Raw genomic sequence first — 17,414 nt, 5'->3', positions numbered from 1 at the left:
TTTGGTATAAAAAAAATCCACGTGCAACAGAACTGTAAAATTAATTTTTTCATTTTTCTTTGTTAGCAAGATTGAACCTAGGGATACTTAACATCCCCAGTCCTTTTTATTTTTACTGAGATTTTTACTGGGATCTTGCTAAATTGCTTAGGGTCTTGCTAACTTGCTGAGACTGGCTTTAAACTGCCGATCCTCCTGCCTCAGCCTCCCAAATTGTTGAGATTATATGTGTGCACCACTGTGCCAGCTGCCCGATTTTTAAGAATTGCTGCATTCTCATAAACCATAAAATCAATATATTTTTCAATAATGACGAATCAATATAAATAGTTATGTCAAATTCAAAAACAAATTCAGACCACTGATGTAAACTTTCAAACAAAATGACAAAGAAATTCAATTATTTCAACTCCCTTTTTCACAACAAAGGTGACCATATAAATGTCTTAAAAATGTGGTTGTGGGTGTTCTGTTAAGGGAGGTCCATGTGCCTTTGAATTTCACTTCTGATATTAACTTTTTCAGAATATGATGGGTGGCAAGAATGTTTCTTGTCCCATTCCTTCTTTCCAGTTGGTGATTTCTTCCTATAGACCAAAGGCTTTGCATTGAACAGATTCAGCTCTATCTTATTTCCAGGTACAGTTTATACATTTGGTTCCCAGTGGTAAACAGCATCCTGCTCCCTCCCCCACTACCCTCAACTCCATGACACCCACATGCACCTCCCACTTCTTCACATCCTTTGGGGTTTTTTTGGTACAGAGGATTGAACTGGGGTGGGGATGGGGGACCTTGAACTTTCACTTTACCACTTAGTTGCATCCTGGCCCTTTTTAGTTTTTATTTTGAGGCAGGGGCTCACCAAATTGCCCAGGCTGGCCTAGAACTTCTGGGATTATAAATGTGCGTCACCATGCCTAGCTAACCTTCGCTTCTTTTTTCTTTTCTTTTCTTTCTTTCTTTTTTTTTTTTTTATTATTCTTTCAGTTATTGGCCAGGCACAGTGGCACACGTCTGTAATCCCAGCAGCTAGGGAGGCTAAGGCAGGAGGATTGAGTTCAAAGCCAGCCTCAGCAATAGTGAGGCACTAAACAACTCAGTGAGTTTTTGTATTTTTGTATAAAATACAAAATAGGGCTGGGGATAATGGCTCAGTGGTCAAGTGCCCCTGAGTTCAATTCCCAGTACCAAAAATAAATAAATAAATAAATTAATTAATTAATTAATTTAAAAATATATATATAGGGACCTTTATTTTCTTTTTATTTATATGCAGTGCTGAGAACTGAACCTCACACATGCTAAGCAAGGGCTCTATACCACTGAGCTACAACCTCAGCCCTACCTTCACTTCTGAAGTTAAGATTACATGTGTCTTTTTAGGTGGATTTTAAATTCAAACATTCTACTGTGGATTCAGATCTGATTTTTTTCAAAGGCAACAATACGAAGCCACCACTGTAGAAGTTCTTGAAAAGGAGAGTGATAAAATGAAGAGCAGGGGGCTGGGGTTGTAGCTCAGTGGAAAAGCACTTGCCTAGCATACGGGAGGCATTGGGTTCAATCCTTAGCACCACATATAAATAAATAAAAACAACTAAAAAAAAATTAAAAAAAAAAAAAAAGAGCAGGGTGGGATGCTGAGCTGGAAAGGCTTCTAGAACTTCCTGGGGAAAAGGATTCACTTAGGTTGAGGACTTAAGAGCCTCAGGTAGGCCATTGCTAATAGGAATAGAAAGAAAAGGCTAAAATCACTTGAGATCTAGGGCTGCTTCCTCAGAAGTAATTAGGAAAACGTTCAGGAATAGGTGTAACCACAGGAGAATAGGGACAGCGCAGACCACATGAGTTCTCAAAATTCCTGTTTTCCAATCCATGACTGAGGCCAGAAATCACTGCCTTAAAAAAGTAAAGAATGACCTTAGAAGTTGTTTCACATGTTCTCTAAAAAGATTCCAATCAAAGGACAGAATCTGAATGAATAAAATTCAATTTAAATTTCTCTTTAAATTCCTCATGTATTCCTAAGAATAACAAAAAAATCCAAAGTTTCCTATCATATAATCAAACATTTTGGAAAAGTTTAACCTAAAAACAATTTTGTTGCCACAGTTGATTACCAATCAATAAAACTAACCAAATAAACCTAATTCCCCACACATCATCTAAAAATCAAACTGGGGAGGATGACCAGATAACCTTTTACCTCATAGGCAGTATTAATGTTGTTTGCAAACCAAAAAAAAAAAAAACAGTTTTTCTGGTAGATTTAAAAATCCAAATAAAGGCTTCAAAATACTATATGTGGCAATTTACTGCACAGGGTCTAAGTAAGTTCCCTGGGCTGGCCTAGAACTTGAGATCCTCCTGGTTTATTTAGCCTCCTGAGTTGCTGGAATTACAGATGTGAACCACCGGCCTGGCTAGGTGTTTGTTTGTTTGTGCTTGCTTTTTTTTTTTTTTTAAAGAGAGAGGAGAGAGAGAGAGAGAGAATTTTTTAATATTTATTTTTTAGTTATCGGCGGACACAACATCTTTGTTTGTACGTGGTGCTGAGAATCGAACCCAGGCCGCACGCATGCCAGGCAAGCGCGCTACCACTTGAGCCACATCCCCAGCCCCTGTGCTTGCTTTTTAATTCTTTCCAAATTTCTTTCTTTTTCCTTTTTCTCCTTTTTGGTACAGGGGATTGAACCCAGAGGCATCCCCGGCCATTTTTATTTTTTATTTTGAGACAGAGACTCACTAAATTGCCCAAGATGGCCTTGAACTTCCAAAACTCCTGAATTGCTAGGATTACAAGCATGTGCCACAATGTCAAACTTTTTGATTACAAAAAGTGAAAACTGTTTTTGGTTTCATCCAACAAGTCTTTTACTTTATCAGTCTTAAGAAATACTTTCTGCCTCTTTACCAAGAAACACATTTAATCTTCTCCTAGTGGATTCAGTATGGTTTAGAGTTAACAGTCCCACCCTCTTGCCTGCTGATCCCACATCACTGATGTCACAGCACGGACAGGAGACTTTAGGGCATCTGGCACAGACAGGAGGAAGGGTCAAGGCATGGGGCCAGAGAGGAGCTGCCTGCCAATCCTGTGGCACTTTGAGTTCTTTAACTCACACTGGAGTCCTCAGCCTGGAGAGTGATTCACTGCAGTGTGTACTCCTTCAGGCAGCCCACACAGTGGTGTCCTGAAGTAAGAACAATCCCTTCAACTCCAATTCTGTTTATTTAGAGATGTAACACAGACACTGCTATTCACCTTAAAGCCCAACTAGCCATGAAGATATTTGAGGAGAGAAAAAGACTGGCTTGTCAATTTTTAATGGCTTTAACTGTCCTATCTCAAGCCATGCAGTCAATATCAATATGCATTTCAAAGATTTATTTATACAATCTAAATTATGTTAACTTAATTTTTATCATGAAACCCCAACATTTCTCTATAATTTGGATCTTATCAAAAGACCTGTTTGGGCTGGGGTATGTACGCAGTGGTAGAGCTCTTTGCCTAGCATGTAGAGGCCCTGAGTTCAATCCCTAGCTTGGGATTAGAGGGTGTCATGCAATACTCACCCAGGACCCCATTTCCTAAATCTATTTTTTTTTTAAGTTTTATATATTTTTTCCCTCTGCTAGGAATTGAACACAAGGATGCTTTACCACTGAAATACATCCCCAGCCTTTTTCTCTTTTTTGAGATAGGGTCTTATTAAGTTGCTGAGGCTGGCCTTAAACTTGAGATCCTCCTGCCTTAGCCTCAGGAGTTGCCCAGATTACCGGAATGCACCAGCACACCCAGCTCCAGCTCCTAAATCTTTTTTTTTTTTTTTAAATATAACCTTGTTACAAGAAATTTTATCCAAAGAAACCATTAAGCTTAAAATGGACAATGAGATGCTTGGCACCACCAGTTAAGCCTTTCTCATTAAACCTGGTAGCCCCACCCACACATATGGAGGGCTGGGCATCTCCAGAGAGCTCCACACAGTCACATTCATGAAGAACTCAGAAGGTGCTGTCACATTCAAGATAAGAAGAACCACAAATGAGGAAATTAACCACAAGGCTGGCAACATCAATTCTACTCATTAAGAGGAAGCACATGGCAGAGAAGAGGCCCAGGACTGGGCACTGGGAAGGCATGCTCCATGATGCATATCCACACCACTCAGGACTGCCTCCAAGTCTGAAGGCCACACAGGAGCCACAGCAAGGACCACTGTGATCTGTCCAGTGCCAAAAGGCTGGGGTTTCAAACATCAGCTCCATCTAAATGTGACACCATTTATAATACTCAAGCTGTGAAAAAAAACACTTAACACATGAAAAGACATATAACAAAGATGAAAGCACATTTGGTTGCTTATATTTGTTGCTATTTACTAGTGGAAAATTTAAAGTGTTTCATGTGCTTACTTCAAATGGAATCATTTACATTTTAAAAAATAGCTTAAAGAAAGACTCATGCAAAGCAGGGTATTTCCAACTTTTAATTAAGGTCCAGAACTTCATAAAGGAAACCAATCAAGCCATAAACATAATCAAAGGAAAATTAAAGACAAAACTCTACAATGAAAGCTAGATGATTTGTCCCGTGCAGCCACTGTGGCAATAAGAAAATAGGAGCCAGAATAATCTCTTTTTTTATATAAAAATATATTTTTAGTTGTAGATGGACAGAATACCTTTATTTTATTTATTTTTACATAGTGGTGAGGATCGAACCCAGTGCCTCACACATGCTAGGCAAGTGTTCTACCACTGAGTTACAACTCCAGCCCCAGAATAATCTTAACTTTTAAGACTTAAAAACTTACTGGATGTGGTGGCATATACCTTAATCCCAAAGGCTAGGGAGGCTAAGGCAGGAGGATCACAAATTCAAGGCCAGCCATAGCAACTTCATGAGGCCCTATCTCAAAATATTTTTTTAAAAAGTGATGGGGCGGGGAATGCTGGGGATGTAGCTCAGTGGTTAAACACCCCTGGTTTCAATCCCTCGTCCCAAAAAGTAAAAAAAAAAAAAAAAAAAAACTTATTACTTACATTTTCCATATTACCTCAAAGATATCCTGATAAATCTTAAAATCTAGGCTGAATTGGCTGCTTTCATCCCTAAGAATTCTACGTAACTATCATTAGCTATCTGAAAGGTGGAGAGAGCCTGACTCTGACTCCAGGAAATCCAGACTCAGGACAGCTTCCTAAGCAAAAGTCACTCCTTTGGAGTTAGAGTACCTAGCCATGCTCTACAAACAGTTTTATTAAAAAGGCCATTCTTTGTTTTCATAAAGAACAACTAGGCAGTTACAAGTACACCAATGACTGCCCACTTATCTTAACCAGTAATACACCACTGTGGTGTTACACCAGTGTATACACAAATGTGTATAGTACTTCTAAAATATGTTAATATTCATTAAAATGCCACCTAATCGCCTGTAATCCCAGAGGCTCCAGAGGCTGAGACAGGAGTTCAAATCTAACCTGCAAAAGCGAGGAGCTAAGCAACTCAGTGAGATCCTATCTTTAAATAAAATGCAAAACAGGGCTGGGATGTGGCTCAGTGGTCGAGTGCCCCTGATTTCAATCCCTGGTACCCCCCTCCATAATTAATTAATTAATTGATTGATTAAATGTCATTATATTTAAGTCCATTCTGTCTGCTCTGTAATTTATTCTTAACCTTTTTTAATAATGCTATTGTATTTTTTATACCTTTATTTTATCTGTTTATATTTATGTGATGCTGGGGATCTAACCTAGTGCCTCACGCATGCAAGACAAGAGCTCTAACACTGAACTACAGCCCTAGCCCCTATGCTTTGAAGTTTAAAGCTTACTCTGTTAAACAGAGTTCTTTAAAAAAATGTGATTTATTTGTTGTGATTTTCAATTCCATAATACAATTTTGAAAAAATGTCTATGATATAGGTCACAGCTTCTACTTAATTAGAAAGTTCAGATTATAAAATCTGACTTCTCTGCATGCTGAGAAATCCTCCAGTGAAGCCCAGAGTATCCTAGTGGTAAGAGTGCTCAGTCTCCAGGCCTCACCCAGGTTCCAGGTCAGAGGTCAGCTGGATCACACCTCACTACCTAAATCCTCCTTCCTCTGCTTCCTCCCCTAAGTAGAGTTTTACCCACCTCTGTGCACTCAGCTGAGCCTGGCTGTGAAATCTCACAGATTTCAAGATCCAATGCTAAGAAAGGAAAGGCAAACACAGTATTAAAGAGGCTATGGTTTTATGACCTCACTTTCAAAGCAACTGTGAAGTTAATTATCCAGTTGAAAATTATGTCACAGATAAAGGACCCCTGGAAAGCAGAACTCTGAACTGACAGATCCTCTATGTAACCAAGAATGGTGGCCCCATGCAACAAAGCACTAAAAGCTGTCCTGGGGCTCAGGCCTCCTCCTGCTATTCTCACAGGCATAGAGTAACATCTCACTGAAGAGCAATCAACAGCAACCGTCTACATATTGCAACTTAAATTGTACTTTGTAAACAAAATTCCAAATTCCAGTCACCACTGTGGCAGAGTGGAGACCTCAGTGTGGAACACATTCATTTGTTTCCTCATGTAAATACTGGCTTTATCAGCAGTCCCAAAGATTAGAAATTACTGGTTCAAACTGAACGGTCCCAGTAGCCTGATGACACAAAGGACACAAGGGTAAAATTTTCACAGGGTTTGGCCTGGACCAAATCCTTGCTTCCTCCTATTCAGTTGTAGTAGATGAGAAATCTGAGGGTCTTGCAGGGATGAAGGTGTTCAGGAGATGATGCAGAAGGGTTTCACCTTACATTTTTACCTGTCTGTGGATTCTAACCTTACTTAATGGCTTAACCAAATTTTTTGTCCTAACAAAGCATAATAAGTTACCTAATTGATGATTACAGCATTAAAGATCTCTGAATGAACTAAAGACAACACGCAAAGATCAGGTGAACAGAAGTTTTTAAGTAACAGTCCCACCTACCCAAACATCACAAGGGTCTGGCACAATGAAGGATGAAAATAATTCATTTATTCTTTGCTGGCGTATTTAAAGCTTTTAACCTTAAAATTCCCTTGCGGTGGTACAGGAAAGTGGGTGTTCAGGATTTGGATACCAAGGGGATGTGAGCAAGCTGTCACTTGGGAGGGGCCATCTCCCGGGGGATGCTCGGGCGGGGCGTGGGGACAGGCGCCTAGGTACAAAAGGCACAGGCTGCTGCCCTCACATCCCGCAGAGCGCGGCCGCTAAGTGGGACCCGCGGGCGAGGTGCGGGGCGGGGGCAGGGCGGATGTCCCGGGGAGCGCAGCAGGAAATGATCTCCAGACCCGGAGGGTGGGTCTCGGAAGCCGCCAGGGCGATGGCCCGGCGGGGTGGGGGTGGAGCGGGGATGTGGCCCGAAGCGCAGGGCGAGGGGGCGCGGAGGGCCACGGGCCGAGGTCACTCACCCCACTCGAGGAACTCGGCCACGTACTTGTCGCGGCGCAGCGCCGAGTGACTGCACTCGGTGTAGAGGCACACGAGCACGTCGAGCAGCGTCTCCACGCTCAGGGCGCTCTCGTTGCGCCAGGGCCCGTCCAGGAGCAGCTGCTCCAGCTTCTTGAGCCGCACCTTGGCCGACATGGTTCCGCGCGGCCCGCTCCCCACACGCCGGCCTCGGCCGCCCGCGCGGCCCGACGTCAGGGCCAGCCCTGGGGGGCCCGGCCGCGAGCCCCGGCAGCAGCGGCGCCCGGTCGCCGCCCCGTCCTCGTCGGTTCGCCCCGGCCTAGGCCGACATCTTGGGCTCCGTCCCGGCGGCGCGGAGTCTGGGGCGCCGGGCCCCACGGGTCCATGAGCCGGTCTCCTCCCCTCAGCCCGCCCGCCGTCCCCGCCCTCAGCGCCCGGCCGCGCCCTCCCGCGGGCCGCCGCCGACCTGGAGCGCTGCGGAGCCGAGCGCTGCGCAAGCCCGGCCGGCGCCCGAGCCCCGACCCCAGCCCCGCCGGCCGCCCAGCCCGCGGCCCGCAGCCAACCAGGGTGCGGCCAGCGCGGCGCAGCCAACCACTGCGGGGCCGGCCGCCGCCGCGCTGACCTCAGCGCGCTGCCCCGCCCTCGCCCCGCGGCGACTCCCGGCGGATCGGGCCTCGCGGCTCGCCGTAGGAGCCGGGCCGGGGGTGGGGCACTGAGTGCGCCGCCGAGATTGAGGCCCTGCGCGTGCGCAGAAGCTCCCGGGCGGGGCGGGGGGCCGCGCTGCGCGTGCGCGCTTCCGGCGGCCGAGGGTCCCTGGCTTGCCCGGCGCGGGCGGGGCCTGGGACGGGGCAAAGCTTTGGGGCCTCTTGCTGCCTCGCAAGGCTGGGCGGGCTTCACGGACCCCAGCAGGTGCAGTATGGTGGCCTCGGCGGGTCGCTCCGGAGCGGCCTAGCTCTGGCACGGTCGGCGGCGGTGGGACTGCCCGAGAGGCGCGGCCTGCGGGCGCCCGCCCCTGAAATTCGCGACGTCCGCGGTGGCCATTTCGGGTTCCACTCCCTAGACTCCTAGTATGACACTCTGGTAGGAAGCAGGTTCTTGTTTTCAGGCCGTCACCACTTTACTGAGGCCGATCGTTGTTGCGGGAGGGGCTTAAGGGAGGTCCACCCGAACGAACCGTGGGTCAGGGAGGGGACATCCTGGAGCTGTGGAGGCCACCACGGCCGTGCGGCGGGCAGGTGAGCCGGCAGCCAGGGGACCCTATGGAGAAGATGTCGAATAACGGCCTCCGTTTAGGAGCGGTATTGCGTGGAGGGGCTAGGGAGCCTTCCGGACTGCTGGGAACGTGCCCTGACCGGATGTGGGTTACACAGGCGAGCGTATGAACCAGCTGCCCTCCTAAGATCAATGTATGTCACTGTGAATGCATCTGTATATAACCTTGATTGGTTAAATGCAGAACAAAATAATCGGGTATTGGAGGTCAGAGTAGTGGTCACCTTTGGAGATTGCTGGCTCTTGGTCCCCTGACCAGGGAAGCCCAGCTGTTGTGTTCTCAGGCACCCATGAGGGTCTGCTGTATGTTTAACAATAAACTTTTATTTGGGCTGGCTCTAGTGAATTTCTGATCTTTGCAATCAAAACACCAACCCCAGGACTAAGCTAGCCTATCCTCAGCACTCCAGAATGTACACACAACCTAGTTACTTTAAGCCACAATCAATGACTTTGTTCAGAAATTAGAATGTTCAGTCCTAGAGTTAAGCCTCTGAAGTTTATTTGACTTTAGCTCTATCCTTGGGCCCCTTAGAGCCTAAGCTGAGCAATGGCAAGAGGACACAGTGCCTGGCACCCTCCTTGTTTTTGTTTCCCCCAGTCTCAGGTATGCTCAACCCGCTCCTGCTGGTCTGAAACTGTCAGGGAGAGGGAATGGGGAAGTTTGGGAAGAACTATGGTTCTATCTCTGGACTTTAGCAGAGAATAAAGCTGACCCTCTTCTGGGGACATTAGTGGGCTTCTCCTGAATCCCTTTAACCCAAACAGATGTGTCACTCCCCGCCCCCCAGTGGTTCCCCCGCCCTGCCCCGTGGTGGTTATTGAACCCAGGGCCTTACACATGCTAGACAAGTGCTCTACCACTAAGCAACATCCCCAGCCCAAATGTATCACTTTGGGGAGTGAGTATTTATAGGGGTCCTTATAGGTCCAATTGTGAATAGTCTTTTGTTCTCTGAGAAATCCTTTGGAAACTTCCTCACTCACCCATGCTCTGTGCCCCCTAGCAGGACCACTTCCTCTGTCTTCCACCTCACCTTTTATTCCAGGGTGTGGACAGTTTCAAAATCTTCCCCTTGACGATCTACATGTGGCAATCTTGAAAACTCACTTCTTGAGAATTCCATATCAGCGGTTTCTCCTTCATTCCTCAAAACTTCAGTTTAGTATTCAAGTATGTTTACAACATTAATATCGGACAAAAGTTATTGTCCCTTTAGTGGACAGTCCTTGTGTCTGACTGCCCTCTCCCTGAACCCCATTCCCAGTGAATCTTTGCTCCAGCTCCACTCTGAGCAGGAGATTCTAGAGCAGGTGCCACAGAGGTGGATATGTCACCCAGGACCAGCTGGTCAGCTGCCGATTTTCCATGGTGGGTATTCATGTGACTCATGCCAGACTAATCAGAGAAGATCTTCTTTAGGATATTGTATGCTAAAATTTGAAGAGAATTTTTTTTTTCCCCTTTAAGCCAAGGTTAGTAAACTATAAGGAGTCAGAGAGTAAATATTTTAGGTTTCGTGAGACATACAGTCTCTGCCTCTATTGCTATCACATGAAAGCTGCCATAAGTGATACGTAAATAAATGTGACTGAGTGACCATAAAACTTTATTTACAGAAACAAGTGGCTTGCAAGGCTGTAGTTTACTGATTCTTACTTCATGGCACAAGCTGTGAAGGTAAGACTTCAGGTTAGCCATCACAGTCTTGGTTAAAAAAAAGGCAAGGGGGGGCTGGGGATGTGGCTCAAGCGGTAGCGCGCTCGCCTGGCATGCGTGTGGCCGGGGGTTCGATCCTCAGCACCACATACAAACAAAGATGTTGTGTCCGCCGAGAACTAAAAAAAATAAATATTAAAATTAAAAAAAAAAAAAAAAGCAAGGGTAGAGATAGAGGGATAAAGCCCATTGGCTCCCTGAGATAAGGAGATGCATTTCTATATATCAGTGATGAATTCTTTAAAAGAGAAATTAGGAAAGCTACCCAATTCACAATGGCTTCAAAAAATAAAATATTTGGTAATCAATTTAATAAAAGAGGTGAAAGACCTCTACAATGAAAACTACAGAACACTATAGAAAGAAAATGAAGAATACCTTAGAAGATGGAAAGATCGCCCATGCTCTTAGATAGACAGAATCAATATTGTCAAAATGGCCATACTACCCAAAGTGCTATACAGATTCAATGTGATTCCAATTAAAATCCCAAAAAGCAATGGATAAAGATAATCCTTACAGAAATAGGAAAAGCAATCATGAAATTCATTTGGAAAAATAAGAGGCCCAGAATAGCCAAAGCAATTCTTAGCAAGAAGAGTGAAGCAGGAGGCATCACAATACCAGACCTCAAACTATACTACAAAGCTATAGTAACAAAAATGACATGGTATTGGCACCAAAATAGACATGTAGACCAATGGTACAGAATAGAAGACACAGAGACAAACCCACATAAACACAGTAATCTCATCCTAGACAAAGGCACCAAAAACATACATTGGAGAAAAGATAACCTCTTCAACAAACAGTGCTGGGAAAACTGTAAACCTATATGCAGCAGAATGAAAATAAACCCCTATCTCTCACCACGCACAAAACTCAAAGTGAATCAAGGACCTAGGAATTAGACCAGAGACCCTACACCTAATAGAAGAAAAAGTAGACCCAAATCTTCATTATGTCGGATTAGGCCCAACTTCCTTAACAAGACTCCTAGAGCACAAGAGATAAAATGAAGAATTAATAAATGAGATAGATTCAAACTAAAAAGCTTCTTCTCAGCAGAAGAAACAAATCAATGAGGTGAAGAGAGAACCTACATTTTGGGAGCAAATTTTTGTACATGCTCATCAGAGCACTAATCTCCAGGATATATAAAGAACTCAAAAAATTAACACCAAAAAACAAACAACCTAATCAACACATGGGCTAAGGAGATGAACACTTCTCAGAAGAAGAAATACAATTGATCAACAAATATATAAAAAATGTTCAACATCTCTAATAATTAGAGAAATGCAAATCAAAACTAAGATTTCATCTCACTCCAGTCAGAATGGCAATCATTAAGAATACAGGCAGGGGCTGGGGATGTGGCTCAAGCGGTAGTGTGCTCGCCTGGCATGCGTGCGGCCCGGGTTGGATCTTCAGCACCACATACAAACAAAGATGTTGTGTCTGCCGAGAACTAAAAAATAAATATTAAAAAAAATTTTCTCTCTCTCGCTCTCTCCCTCTCTCACTCTCTCTTTAAAAAAAAAAAAAAAAAAAGAATACAGGCAACAATAAGTGTTGGCGAGGATGTGAGGGAAAAGATTCACTTATACATTGCTAATGGGACTGCAAATTGGTGCAACCAATCTGGAAAGCAGATGAATATTCCTTAGAAAACTTGAAATAGAACCACCATTTGACCCAGCTATCCCACTCCTCCTAAAGACTTAAAAACAGCATACTACAGTAACTCAACCACTTCAATGTTTATAGCAGCACAATTCACAACTGCTAAACTATGGAAGCAACCTATATGCCCTTCAATAGATGAATGGATAAAGATAATGTGGTACATATACACAGTGAATTTATTACTCAGCATTAAAAGAGACTAAAATTATGGCATTTTCAGGTAAATGGGTGGAGTTGGAGAATATCATGCTAAGTGAAATAAGTCAATCTCGAAAAAACAGGGACTGAATGTTTTCTCTGATAAGTGGATGCTAATCCATACAGGGGGTGGGGGCATGGGATAAGTGGAGGAACTTTGGCTGGGGCAAAGGGGTAGGAAAGACGTGGAATGTGATGGACATCATTACCCTAGGAACATGTGTGATTGCACGAATGGTGTCTCTACTTCATGCACAACCAGAGAAGAGAAAAATTCTGCTTAATTTGTGAACAATGAATTGAAGAACTTTCTACTGTCATGTAAAACTGATTAGAACTTTACAAAAAAAAAAAAAAAAAGAATGGAGGGAAAAAGAGAGCCAGAACTCTTAGGACAGGACCTCATAAAGGAGAGCACTGTGCCAAGAAGATCCTGGAAATCTGCAGAGTTCTTTCAAGCCCCCAGCAACATACTGAGAACTGCTCCTGTGGGAGAAAACTACCCAGAGTCCCGGGAAGAACCATCCAAAAGACTTAAGAGGAGACAGTGGAAATCTGTTTTCCACCAGCCAAACTGGAATTCACAGGCTTTGGGTAGAATTCTAAAAAAATATATTGTGCCTTAGTAATGGGGTTATTACTACTAGGAGTTCATCTAATCATCTTCCCCCAGACGTCCTAGAAAAATCTCTAGACTGAGCATTCTTCTATATTTGTCTAACAAATCATAAAATGAAGACACAGAAACCTCAAATTCTGAGTAATTCAGCTGCATTCCAGAATAAAGCTACAGAACATTTACAGGAGGCAACATATCCAGCGCCTAAAAAGATTAAGGCACAATGTGTGGCATCCAAAGATTGCCAGACTTTCCAACAAGCAAGAAAACACAACTCATAATGAGAATAATCACATCAAACCAACCTAGAGTTTACACAGATGTCAAAATTAGCAGAGAAGGACACCAAAACAGGATAACTGTATTCCTCTGCTCAAAAAGTTAGTAGAACCATGAAAATCGATTTTTTAGAAAAGTATGACAACTTTTAGAAATGAAAACTACAATTTCTGTTTACTTTTTTTCTTTTGCACTGGGGATTGAATTCAAGGGCACTTTACTACTGAACTACATCCATCCCCAGACCTATTAAATGTTTTATTTTGAAACAGGGTTTTGTTAAGTTGCTTAACTACTCCATAAATTACTGAGGCTGACCTTGAATTAACAATCCTCCTGCCTTAGCCTGGGATTACAGGTACCTCCCACCAAACCCAGTTATTTCCTCCCCCCCCCCAATCTGGGGATCAAACCCAGGGTCTTGTATACTAGGTAAGTTCAGTACCACTGAACTACATCCCCCAGAGTTTCAAAATTACAATTTATGAGGTGTACATTATGCTGTTTGGGATTAATGGCAGATTAGACATTAATTAAGAAAAGATTAGTCAGGTCAAAGTCTTGAAAGAGACTATCCAAAATAATATCCAAGAAAAAAGAATCCAAAGAAATGAACAGAGTACTAGTAAACTGTGAGTTAATTTCAAGTGACCTAACATACGAATACTTGAGATCCTGAAGGAGGTATATAAGAAAGAGGATCAGGAAAAAAATATTTGAAGAAATAAAAACTGAGAATTTTCCAAATTCCATGAAAATGAAAACAAAAAATTCAAGAAGTTCAACTCAAGAGCAGGAAACATGGAAACAATAACTACAACTACACCTATGCTCCTCATAAATTGCTCAAAACCGATGGTAAAAAAGAAAACAAAACAAAAAAAAAGACACATCATGTATGGAGAAACAAAAATAAGGATGATACCAATTTTCTCATTGGAAACAACATAAATGAGAAGATTTGGAGCAATACCTTTAAAGTACCAAAAAAAGCTAGGGGCACTAGCCCATGCCTATTATCCAGCCATTCTTGAGGCTGAGGTGGAGGATCACAAGTCTGAGGCCAGCCTCAATAACTTAGTGAGACCCTATCTGAAAAATAAAGCATGAAAGGGGCTGAGAATGTAGCTGGCTAGTACAGTGCCCTTGGGTTCCATCCTCAACACTGAAAAAATAGAAATAACAACTCGCTGACCTAAAATTCTATACCCAGCAAAAATATTCTTCAAACAAACAAAAAGTGGAAATAAAGATATTTTTAGACATACAAAAACCCACCATGAAGAAAAAGGAAGAATGCTTAATAGGTATCTTTTCTAGATAACATGTACTACGTTGGATGAGCTTCTTGGATTCATTTACTGTACATTCTCCAAGACAACCAATTTTGGGTGACACCCAGGGGAAAATGGGAAAGTTGGCAAATTCAGGCTTTGGTGTAAGCTTCCCTGACACTTAACCTATGATCCAGCAAATCCTATGGTTTTGAAAGTGTGAGGGTCAGGGCTGGGGATGTGGCTCAAGCGGTAGCGCGCTCGCCTGGCATGCGTGCGGCCCGGGTTGGATCCTCAGCACCACATACAAACAAAGATGTTGTGTCCGCCAAAAACTTAAGAAATAAATATTAAAAAAAAATTCTCTCTGTCTCTCTCTCTCTCTCACCTCTCTCTTTAGAAAAAAAAAAAGAAAGTGTTAGGGTCAGACAAAGATGCTCTGTGGAGAAAGTTATGATGGGAGAATTACAGCATAGATCCCCAAGGTTTTGGAGTAAGTTCATGCCGCCTTCTGCCAACAACTCTTCTCCATTTCAAATCAGTACTTGCTTGTAACTGGTTCTTAGTAGAAGTTGAATGTCTGACCATGGATACCAAGGAGCTGTGCAACCCAAGCTATCTTTCCATCAAAAAGTAGAAGGCAGACATAGTGGCACACACCTGTAATCTCAGTGACTCAGGGGACTGAGGCAGGAGGATTGCAAGTTCAAGGCCAGCCTCAGCAATTTAGGCCCTAGCAACTTAGCAGAGACTTTGTCTCAAAATAAAAAATAAAAAGGGCTGGGGATGTGGCTCAGTGGTTAAGCACCCCTGGGTTCAATTCCCAGTACCAAGGAAAAAAAAAAAAAAGTGTTTTTCTTTTCTTTTGCTGGGGAGGAACCAAATGGATGAATTTCTCCGAATGGGAACAGAATGCCTGCCCATGGGAATGAATGCTCACCAAAATAGCATTTACTGTGGAGGAAGCTCTCAGTATGCCAAAGGGTAAGATTATTCATTCTGGTCTCTTTCCTCCCCCACCTCAGTGGTCATTCAAAGAACCCATGTTCAAGTGACCAGCAGGCAGGGGTGGAGCCTCACCTGGGTGGACTTGCCTTCTACATGACTGACAGCTGAAACTGCCAGCAGTAGGGACTCATACTGAGCCATTCCAAGGGGTACCAAGCAGCTGCTCGGTGGCCAGGGTGACAATGTTAGACTCCTTCTATCACAGTGATTTGCCTCCATATATTTCAGGCAAGGACTTCTGTGTTCAACCACATCACTCCTACCAGCACCACCATTTGCAGACTTGGAGAATGCTTTAACTTATCTGTCACCATAGCAACTCAGACAACATTGCCTGGGACTATAGGACTCATTTTATGGAGAAAGAAGTATAGCAGAGAGTTCATACCCATGAAATTCTCTGACTTACCACTTGTCTGTCACCCCAAAGCAGCAGGCTTGAGAGAATGAGAACAAGGTAGAGGCTGAAGGACCGAGCCTATGGTCCCGTATGAGAACCAACTCCCTGTGAAGGTGAAATGTCAGTCTGTAGGGTGTGGGTATGCCTCCCCACCAAAGGAAGTACATGGTGCCATCCCCCAAGAGCCCAGTGCACGAGTGAGTCCAGGAAGCACGCAGTGGAGGCAAGGAGCCCTCCCTCTTTACGCTAAATAGCACACAGGAATTCTGCTTTCCTTCCTGTGACCTTGGCCTCAAGTCCAAGAAAGGAATGCTTCCCTCAGGAAACACAGTCATGGTTTCAACAGACAGATCCCAGCTGAGGCTGCCCCTCCCCTTACCAGCTATGTTGGTCCTCCCTCAAGCCAACAGGAAAGGGACCCTCGGTCCCCACCATCAGGGGGACGTGAATTGGTTCTGCCGGATGTGAAGCCCAGGGGCTTTGCTGAGGCACTTCTGACTGTTTCTTGCTAATAATTCTTAACACTGGGGAAGGGAAGGGAGGTCATTAGGGACAGGCCCAGAGAGGACCCAGATCTTGAACAAATAAAAGTTTGGGTCATCCCATCAAGGCTAAGAAAATAGTGCGGCCGAGGAGTGGAGGAGGGACCTGGGGGTGTGCTAGGGCCCTGCTTCCTTCTGTGCTCTTCTCCTGTCCACCATGCTGGGAGTGCCCCTGGTGCTGTCTTCAGCTTCACATAGGCATCCAGCCCAGTGGTCTGATGGCCACAAGAGGCTAAGGATATTGTGTGCCCTCACGGTTGAGGACACATTTTCCTCCAAAGATGAAGTGGACGCTGAAGGATTCAAGGGGTGGGTAGTTTGCTTTCCCCTTCCAGAGCCTGCCACCCAGCTCTGTAGCCCAAGAGGGTTGTCCCCACGGGCCACCTTGCCCTCTGACTCCTGGACATCTCTGGCATGCAGAGAGAGCCAGATGAGAGTGAGGGGGTGTTTCCTCCCCAGGCAGCTGACAGCACAGCTCCTGTATAGGGCCCCTCTCCTGGGGTCTCCTGTCTCAGGTCACTCTTTCCTCTGGTCACCCCTAGAGGAACAGAATTGGTAACAGCAGCACATCTTCCTGACCTGCCTGGACCCTGCCCACACAGAGAGCAGGCCACTCACACGGTCTTTTCAGTTTCCCTGCACCGGGTGACCCCTGCAGGGCCCCTGGCTTATATGGTCACAAGTGAAGAGCTATTCATTGCAACGTTATTTCTCACTTAAAAACGAAAGCTGACAGCCTGGCATGGTGGCACATGCCTGTGATCCCAGTGACTCGGGAAGCTAAGGCAGGAGGATCCCAAGTGCCAGGCCAGCCTCAGCAACTTATTGAGGCCCTGTCTCAAATAAAAAATAAAAAGGGTTGAGGTGTGACTCCCTGGTCGAGCCCCTGGGTTCAGTCCCGAGCCGGGGAGTATATAGAATTGTTTGTTCCAACCAGGAGGAGCATGGAGCAGCCAC

General features: G+C 44.5%; 1 protein-coding gene across 1 annotated transcript in view; it reads right to left on the bottom strand.

Annotated features, from left to right (window-relative positions):
• Cdc42bpb (CDC42 binding protein kinase beta) overlaps positions 1 to 7,870 on the bottom strand; it is an 89,910-nt gene extending 82,040 nt beyond the window's left edge. The window contains exon 1 of the mRNA XM_076849588.2: positions 7,459 to 7,870. Coding sequence (XP_076705703.1) covers positions 7,459 to 7,633 — 175 coding nt within the window. The 5' untranslated portion in view covers positions 7,634 to 7,870. The remainder of the gene's footprint in view (positions 1 to 7,458) is intronic.
• Between the last annotated feature and the right edge of the window lie 9,544 nt (positions 7,871 to 17,414).

This window comes from Callospermophilus lateralis, chromosome 3, assembly GCF_048772815.1.
Source record: "Callospermophilus lateralis isolate mCalLat2 chromosome 3, mCalLat2.hap1, whole genome shotgun sequence".
NCBI lineage: Eukaryota > Metazoa > Chordata > Mammalia > Rodentia > Sciuridae > Callospermophilus > Callospermophilus lateralis.
Note: the sequence above shows the minus strand (reverse complement) of the source record. Positions and strands in the feature narration are given on the sequence as shown.